Source organism: Vicia villosa, linkage group LG2 (genome assembly GCF_029867415.1).
Source record: "Vicia villosa cultivar HV-30 ecotype Madison, WI linkage group LG2, Vvil1.0, whole genome shotgun sequence".
NCBI lineage: Eukaryota > Viridiplantae > Streptophyta > Magnoliopsida > Fabales > Fabaceae > Vicia > Vicia villosa.
The window spans coordinates 53,444,851-53,454,769 of NC_081181.1; the positions used below are offsets into that span (position 1 = coordinate 53,444,851).

The 9,919-nt window shown below is 28.5% G+C and overlaps 1 protein-coding gene across 2 annotated transcripts; it reads right to left on the reverse strand.

The window, feature by feature from the left end:
• Positions 1–1,245: 1,245 nt before the first annotated feature.
• Positions 1,246–9,001, reverse strand: LOC131650634 (protein DETOXIFICATION 29-like). 2 transcript variants are annotated; one of them, XM_058920340.1, is made up of 9 exons: positions 8,592–9,001; positions 5,641–6,182; positions 2,624–2,710; positions 2,497–2,553; positions 2,169–2,407; positions 1,943–2,061; positions 1,759–1,845; positions 1,552–1,659; positions 1,246–1,437 (listed from the first exon to the last, which is right to left on the reverse strand). In XM_058920340.1, exons 1-8 carry the CDS (start codon positions 8,913–8,915, stop codon positions 1,576–1,578), a joined length of 1,539 nt encoding a protein of 512 aa, XP_058776323.1. In that variant the 5' UTR covers positions 8,916–9,001; the 3' UTR covers positions 1,246–1,437; positions 1,552–1,575. The 2 variants fall into 2 exon arrangements, with proteins under 2 accessions (XP_058776323.1, XP_058776322.1); XM_058920339.1 differs by having other exon boundaries at positions 1,246–1,659.
• Between the last annotated feature and the right edge of the window lie 918 nt (positions 9,002–9,919).

Here is a 9,919-nt window from a genome sequence, read left to right on the forward strand (position 1 = left end):
TGGGGAAAGTCATGAAGGTTATCTTGTTCAGCACAACAAACTTACGACATCAAAGTTATTTCCAGGGGCATTCCAGATTTTGTTAAAGATGGTTACTATGTTTTTCTCCTTAAGCATAAACTATTGTTGAGTGAAGAAGTACTGATCTAGAGGAAAAGATGTTGGGGGAAGATCATGTGCAACATCAATTATTGCTGATTGAAGAAGTACTGATCTAGAGTAAATAAATAATGTCTGACTAGATGTTCAGGACATTGCTCAAGACTTGTTACTTTTAAGACCAACAAGAAGCTTTGTTGGAAAGAGTATTCAAGTACACATCAGGAGGGAGTGTAGAACATGTTTTGCATGCGTAGGTGTTGGAACTTGCGACATTCAATATGGACATGGACGATACTCATTTATCTATGGTGCTATCTTTCTCAAATATCATTTTACTTGATCAAGACTATTGACACAGTGACACAGTCAAAGTTTTGTTGATTCCTAAGTAACCGATTAGCTATTTAAAGAGGCCATCACCTTCAATTTCTCATCTCGTTCTGTGAAACGTACGTATTGTGTTTGTTCGGGCTTGGGTGAGTGTTGTTTGGGTTTGGGGGTGTGGCAGGTACCTTTGTCAATTTTTGGCTTCAAAGGGGAGAATGGACCGCTCCTGTTCAAATCTGTTTGGGGGTTATTTCTGGGTTCACAAAGATATCGGATCAGATGTTTGATTCTCTTTCTATTGTGTCTTGTGTTTTGAGTTATCCGAAATTGGAGTCTGCACCCCTCAGTTTTCCCCTAGAGACCGCATGTTGGTGTTTGACTGCCATTTATGTGGTCTATTATGCTCACTACGAGGAAGGTTTATGGATTAAGTGGAAGCTACTTCAGTCTGTGAGGAATGTTTCTGGGACTGAGGAACAACAATCATCCTCAAGTGAAAAGGATGCTTGACCATAATCGATTGGTTTGACTAAAAATGTAAGAGGAGCTGTTGTCCCTATGGTCATTCTCCTCATGTGAACCAAATACTATTCTTTGGTGGTGGGTTTTGTGCTGCAATGGAGCTTATTCCGAATGCGATAAAGAAGATGTCAAACAAGATGTTCTGCTGATGTTTGTAGTTTTTTTCTGTTCTATAATTCTGAGTTGTATTATTATGTTTATTTGTTTTAGGCAAAATTTGCCAAAGGGAGAGATTAATAGCTCTCTAGTTTTAGGATTGACATTAATTTTAGTAAAGCAAATATAGCAACACTATGATAAATAAGACGTGTTATCTTGGTTAAAAGAACATATTAAACAAGATGTCCTATGTTATAAAGGAACATATTGAGTTGAGATATTCTATCAACTAAAGCAACATGTCAGACAAGATGTCCTATGCAGAAGCTATTCGACATCGTGACTATCTGACATGGTTGACACATAGTTACCATCTTCAATGCATCCCTGACATGGTTCACACAAAGTTGAACATCATCAGTTAACTATCTTGCATAATCACTACCTTATCATATTCAATCTTGAGGTTGAGATATTAAAGACTTTTCGTGGAATCAAAACCTTGTTATGATCACTACTTTTTTTTCATGTCTGTTCTATGTTTTCAGTGTTAGTTTTAGTCACTTGGCCCCCACCCCAATTCCTTATCCTATCTTCAGCAAGAGAGGCCTGCAATTATGACATTAGAATTATATGCATGTTTGAAAAATATAAATTGACTTGAATTTGTGAATAAAAACGAATATACTGTAGTGATTAATCTCTTACCTCTTTGATCCAATTAGTTTTGTAAACCATTACCAAAAGAACACATGTCTGCAATATAGTCCCTGACATCATTCCACACCAAATTCCCTGAAATATATAAATTACATGCTTAAACTAATTTTGAATTTTTATTCTAATATTTTTTAGATTCTTATTTACACTTCCAAATAGATAAATAAGTTACCTTGACTCCCAAGTTAACCTTGTAACCCAATATAAGACCCACTGGAATTCCAAATAGATAGTAGCATGCAATGTTCACATACGCCACAGCAGCTTGCCATCCAGCCCCAATGGCCACCCCTGTATAAATATAAAAAATTACTCAAAAAAAAAAAAAAAAAAAAAAACAAAAGATAAATCATTCTTAATTGTGTGGTAAAATATTAAAAACATGAAATTTGTGTTACCTGAAAGAACAGGTTGAACATTATTAATGACAACACAAAAGGCCAACAATGGTGTTAGATCCTTAACTAGATCCGCCACTTCTGTATCATTGGTAAATAGGGCAGGGTACTTGTCCCGCGAGAGGATCAAAACAAGAGCCAACAAGAGTCCGATGAAAACCGACGTAATCACCGCAACCACCAGCGAAAATCTCGCTGTTCTTGGGTGAGTTGCTCCAAGTTCATTTGAGATTCTCACACTGGAAAGTTTAATTCAGTCTTGTTTATAATATTTGTTTTATTTATCAATAGAAATAATAGTTATGTTATTTTATGTGATGAATCTTACCTTATGGCAACGTTCATCCCTAGAGACACCATGACGGTCCAGCCCAATATATTCATGCTGCAAAGCAAATTAATAAGAAAATGAAATACCTAGCAACAAGATAATTCAATTTTTGAAATTAGAATACCATATAGAGAAGGCATCCACTGAAACTTCTGCATTTTCCAGATATCCAGCAAACAAAATAAGTGCCATAAAGTACCACGTTTCCAAACTGCATTTTAGAGATTTATCATGTTAATAGATTCCCTATTTGTGCATCGCATAAATCATGTATAAAGTATAAAATATACTTCCTCCAAATCTTTAATATAAGAAAAAAAAAAATACTTCCTCCAAATCTTTAATATAAGCAAAAAGTAAAACTCAAATCTAAATCAATATAACTATTGTCACAATTTAGATTCACTTTATGAAACATGATGTTATTTATTTTGTCTCAAGTACATATATAAATAGATAAACATATTAAAATTTTAAAATTTTAATTGATTTATTTTGATTTGCATTAGAGTGAGACACCCTTGGATTAACATTTTTTATCATTAAAAAGTAAAATGCATTTTTTATCATTAAAAAGTAAAAAATGAGACAAAATATGAGAAGAATTATGATATTCAAGTAGTTGACCAAACTCATAAGGGTTGGGCGGATGAATATTTGAGTTTTGAGGGTGTAATCCTCTTAAAGTTTCAGATTCAAATTCCGTCAATGATAAATAATTCATATATTGAATCAAGTTCATATATAATTTAGTTTTGATTTTAAACCGGACATCCACAATAGATGGTGGATTTGGTCCTTAAGTAAAAAGAACAGTTGACCAAATTAAAGAATAGTTGAAATAATTTTAGAGGTTAAAGGTAGTACATTGACAATGTAAAATAATTTTACGAGGTTATTTAATTAGGATTAATCAATTAACCATATCAAATAAGTTTTTTAAAAATAATAGTGTGACTTGACACTTAACATTATTGTGATTGATTAACAGTGTAAAATTATTTTACATATTTACTATATATCCTTCTTTTCTCATAATTTTAAGGTTATTTATATTTTTATATAAAATCTTATGTAGTTATATTCTGTACCAAACTAACAATAAATGATTGATAGCTAACACATTCCTAAGAGATATTAATAGATAAGAAAATGAATGCGAAAAATCAAAATAGATAAAAGAAGATAAAAACACCTAACTATATGTGTAAAATTAATACAAAATCCTTTCAATTTCACAACAGTTAATGATGGCTAATGTTTTATGGACCCACTTTTTGGCCATCCACCCATTACGCACCTACTTATGTGATAGTCTATTTTACTAATCCAACAAAATAAATAAGAAAAAACTAATAACTAGATAAAAACAAAATAACTATTGGGTGCCAAATGTGTCGTACGATCCATTAATTGTTGATGTCTGTGTTAATTATTAGTGTGACATGGAGACATTGGATATTAGCTTAGTTGTGTTTTCGAATAAAAAAAAAAAAGTTAATAAAACTTAAAGGTGACACCTAGTAGAACTTGTGAGTCTTTCCAAAAAAAAATTATTACATCTAATACACCAAATACTTACATGTGATGAACAGTATATTTATATTAAAATAATACTTATTATTTATAAAATAATATTATTTATAAAAAATATTTATTTTTAAATTTTATTTTATAACATAAATATATTGTTGTGTCATTAACCAACTTCACAATTGTATTAACCACAAAAATATATATCATTAATTAATTATTTTAGTTATAATTCATTAACCACTTTCAGTATTTCATTAATCAATAAAATTCATAGTATTAACCATCTTCTGACACTACATTATAAATATATTAACCAATTTTTATATATATTTTACTATTTAATATTTTTTAATATTTGAGAACTCATTAATCAAATTACAAAAATCATTAACTAACATTACTATTAACTAAAATCTGAACCGTATACATATTAACTTTTTTATGTCAGAATATATATTAACTAAACTTAAAACTATATTAATCAAATTTAATATTTCAATAATTAAATTAATTTTAAAGAAAAATAAATTAAAATATTAAAATAATAATAGAAACACTATTCACATATTTGTGAACAAAATATTGAATATTGAATGTATCTATAAGTTTTGGTGTCAAGATATCTTTAACATGTTTATGCATGATTACATGGACATTGGTTTTTTTTCCTCACTCACCAACCATTTCAATGAAGAATGTGATTGATCGCTAATTAAAGTTTTTTACTCTCTAAAACAGTCACAATTACGTCTTCCTTAAATTTATTCATAATTCTAAATAGCGTGATTCGCAAACGACAACAAGAAGAGTGAAAATGTATACATGCTTTTCATGTGCCTAGTCAAAAGCTCTTTTAAAGTAGTTAAATGTCATTTTAACCGGTGCCTTAAAGCACATATTAAGAAATACATAAAAATTTGTATTGAAAAAATAACGAAAATAGAGCTATTTGAGACCTACATTTTAACTTTAATTAAACATATGATATTTTTTAAATAAGGATAAAGCTAACATGTGCCCTTGGGACGAGGGCACATGTTAAAAAATTTAAATATAATAAATTTGTATTGGAAAACGTAATAAACACATTAATTATAAATTTTTTACGAAAACAATGTATAATTTCTAAGTAAAATTTTTTACATTTAGCTTTTAACATTTAGGGCACATGTTAGTATGACCCTTTAAACCTTTAAATAAATAAATATGAGTAGTATTGACTAATCAATTACTACATTATTACAATTGTTGAAATTTTATAAAAGAATTATAGAGTTGTTCTTTTCAATAAATTACTCATAAAATTATTAAGTTACTATTACACACATTGTTTCACACATTGTTATGAAATTCATAAACTACACTAAAATAAAAAAAACGGAGTAATGAAATAATTAAAAAACTTATAAAAAATTTTAGATAAATGCTCAGTCTAATAGTATTTATTTTAATGAGTTACTATTTACTTAAACATGCATTAAGTACTTTTTTTAAATTAATTTAGAATTTGACAATATCACTTTTAATATTTTGATTTTCTTATAATAAATTCTCTAAAGAATAGCATAATCAAAAGATGAGTTTCAAGTTTTGGAGTGAACTCACCAGAGCATAACAGCAGAAGCCATAGAAAGCCGAAAGAATCCCCAAAGATTCCTAAACGCTTCAAAAGAAAACCCATTCCAAGCCACTCCACATTTCCCACTAAACACATACCCCAACTGAGCCACCACAATAAACCACCAAGATCCATTAAGAACCACCGCAGCACCCACCAATCCCCACCCAAATTTCACCATCAACAACCAACTAAACACCGGATGCAACACCATAGCAATCCCCGATATAACCGCGATCACAATCACCTTACTCTGCGCTTGTAGGAATTTCGCCACCGGAAAATTCAACGCGTAAGCAAATAATTGCGGTATCATCCATATAGCGAATGTTCCTGCAGCCTCGGATATTTGAGTTGTTTGACCTATTAGTTTTAGAATGGTTCCTGCGAAGATGTAAATGAAGCATAGTGGAAATGCCATGGAAAATAGTATGACCCATGATCTTTGCATGTATACTCCTAACATGTCTAGTTTTCCTGCTCCTACTGCTTGTCCACATAGAGTTTCAAGTGCACTTCCCATTCCAAGCTGATCAAATTCAAATCCAAAAGAATAATTCAGCTTGAATTTTATTTTATTGTCACCAATAGTCAAGATTAAAAATAGTTTATATGAAACATTCTTACACCTCAACTTAACAGAGCATTTTTTTTTTAAAAACCAAGTCGTGAATATTCTTACAATTAAAGCGGTCAATGTCTCATAGTTGCATCGGTGTGAATTTGAAATCAATCAGAACATTATAGCTGGCTGTGAGACAATTTATCTAGACTAATCTTACTTTAAATTATAAATTGTGAATTATTATTTTTTATTAGTAGTAGTTATTAAATAATTAGATTAGTTGGAATATAAAAAATAAAATAAATATAAAATATATAGAGAAAAAGGGTAAACTGACAGTGTAAAATAGTTTTACACCGTCACCCAATCACCACCCATGTATCCAATTAAACCATTTTTTTATTTAAAAAAAACTTAATGACATGACACATTTATGATTTTCTATTGAATGACAGTGTAAAATTATTTTACACTGTAACTGCAATACCTTTTAACTCAAATATATATGATAAATTGTATTATATTATAAAAACAAATAATTAAAAGTGAAAAAATTATTACAAAAATAACACTTATTATAAAATGAATAGAATAACTTCATGTATTGATTCAACACACTATCATATTTTGTATATTTTGCTAGATCCCCTTATTAAAAGATGTCCCATTTCTATTAATACTACTATAAAACAAAACATTAATACTATCATGGATTATGATGATGGATATTTGGATCTGGAAAAGTGTACTAACCAAATTGAAAAAAAAAAGAGCAATGGAGCCCAATAAATAATTATCATTTTTTATTGGTGGGATTCATTAATAACTATTTTTACTGTTGGTGGGATTCAAGATTATTTCCCACGTTTGTCTTGAGGTGATTGATTTTTTTTGGGTTTTACTGGTTGAATTTTTGTTTTTTTTTTCTTCTTTTTCCGACAAATATGAAAAATCTTGTGTTGTTTGATATCTAGGATGTAGAAATAGATTAGGTATTAAAAGGTCTGAGATCTAAATTTAGTTTATGGTTATAGAACTTTTTGTCTGACCTAACCTATTTAAATATTTGACCTAACTTATTTAAAAGTTTGAACTAATTTGAAAGTCTATTTAACAAATTGTTTCAGATTAAAGCTTTTAAATATTTTATTTTATTTATATCGGTTTATATATGTATTTATATGTTGATTTTTTTAGTTTAATTTTTAATATTATTTCAGCTTAATTTTTAAGTAAAAAAAATATAAATTTTACATTTATTAGAAAAGATAATTAAATATATTTAATTTTTTTTAAACTAGAAGCAGAATTCTGCTACCCAAATATAAAAATAAAAAATAAAAAAGACATACAAAAATGAGAGACAATCCAACCTGAGCCCTTAAAAATTAGGAAAATGCTTATTGTTAAGAAAACATAAAAACAAGAAAGGCAAGAATAAATCTCAACCATTCATTATCACCACCACCCCATAATTCCTATTAAAAAGGAAATTAAATTAAAAATTTTCCTATAATATAGTGACATGTGTTCATTCTTGCATTTCTTCTCCAATTTCCTTCGTACTAAATAGCATTACTCTAAAAATTAAGGAAATCTAAATTTAAGAAAGCCAAATTTGTTACAATGAAAATCGGAAACAATTTGCGGCGGAGGATTATCCCACCAACAAATAGCATCTAGACTAAGGTCAATATTTATCAGACTATCGGTGCAAGTATTTCCTTTTCTAAATATATTTAATTTTCTTGATTTCATGTAAGAGAGAAAATATAATTATTAACATTTCTCAATTAAATTGACATTCAATAATAATATTAAGTAATTAATGGAAGGATAATTTTGAAATAAAAGTATTAAATGCATCAAGATTTTTTTAAAACTTATTTATATTTAAGGCCAAGTCACCCTATAAATTTTCATAATTTTTTTTAATAGTCTTATTTAATTAAATAATTTAAAAAATAAATAAATTTAACCTTTTTATTAAATAGGTTACAGTAGGCCTTAAATAGGTAGGCCTATGATATCTCCGATTTTATGTATCTTACCTTTTATACTCTTTTCACCTTTTAGTTATGATATTATTTGTTATGAAAAGAGCAATTGTCTTAGAATTTATCTATAAAGGAATAATTTTGAAATGAATTATTATATTAATAATTCTTAACTCTCAAACTTTAATAACTCAATCATCAAATTAAAAAAAAAAAAAATCTTATTGAGCATATTAATTTTATAAATTTTTCAAAATTTTAAAATCATATAATATTTTTACAATAATAGAACTACAAAAAAACTAAAACCATCAAATGTTATTTTTGCATGACCAACCAATTACAGTGTAAATTATGTGAGAGTTGAATACTTTACCATCAAGCCGAAGGAAAAACCAGCGACGAGGGAATTTTCCACCGACACGGCGGCGAGATCGATGGTACTAAAATGGCCAGCAAATATTTGAGTAACGGCGCCGAGTGAGTATTTGGAGACAAACGAGAAGATGGCGGGTCCGGCGAGGTACCAGAGCATCTTTGACTCGAAGACGAACTGTTTGAAAAAATCTCTTGGACTAGTGATTGGATCCATGTCGGGAGCTGCGGCGGTGAAAACCGCGGTGGTGGACGGTGGTGTTTTGGTTTCATGGTGTTTGTTTTTTGCTTTGGTTGTGAGAAGGGGCTGCGTGGAGCCATCCATAGTGAATATTGCACAAGAAGGAAGATTCAAAGCTTTTTTTTGTGTTATTGGAAATGGTTAGATAGAGAGAATTTTAGGCAATTGGGATATTTAAGTGTTCCTAGGATTGATGTGAAAAAGGTCCCATGATAGCCCACCATTTTTTTTAACTTTACTTTTAGAAATATTTAATATAATTTTTTATTATTTAAAAATTATTAATTTATAAAGTTAGATATAATGCACTGGACGTGTGAAATAGTTTTAAATAGTCATTTAATAAAAATTCATCAATTAATCATGTCATATAACTAACTTAAAAATATTAGGATGACTTGATATGATACATGATGGTGATTGGATGACAGTGAATATTTTTTTTCTTAATTTATAAATATTTGTTTAATCTAACTATTTAGGTTTATATTAAAATAATTTAATTTAAGTTAAAAATTTCTTCTAATCTTTATTATAAAAAAATTATTTTAAAATTTATTAAATAATAAATATATTAGTTATATATAGATAAATATACAAATAACTTTTTTTATAATAAGTGTAATAAATTATATATTTTATATGTAATTAAGTAAGGATTGAATGGATAAAAAAATGTCTACACATATCATTGATATTATTTGTTTTTATTATAAATGTCTTTTTGTTGGTTAGTTATTCATCGAAATCATTCCTTCACTTAGACTACCATATTTCTGGTCCTTCTATTTATTTAAACAAATAATAATAAATATCACTTAGAAAATTTTTTATGTGAATAACCTGTGTTTAAATTTAATATTAAACTAATCAATTTTTTCAATAATTTTAATATACTTATATTTCAAATTAAATTGTCATGTGGGGAGATATTCATAAACGACTCTTCTTGTCGTGTAGGGAATTTTTGTGATTATATTGGTGAAGGCAACTCTGAAATGGCGGAATTATTGGCCGCAATTTTAACAATGGAGAAGGCTAAAGATTTTGGTTGGAAAAAACTTTGGTTAGAAACTGATTGTATGATT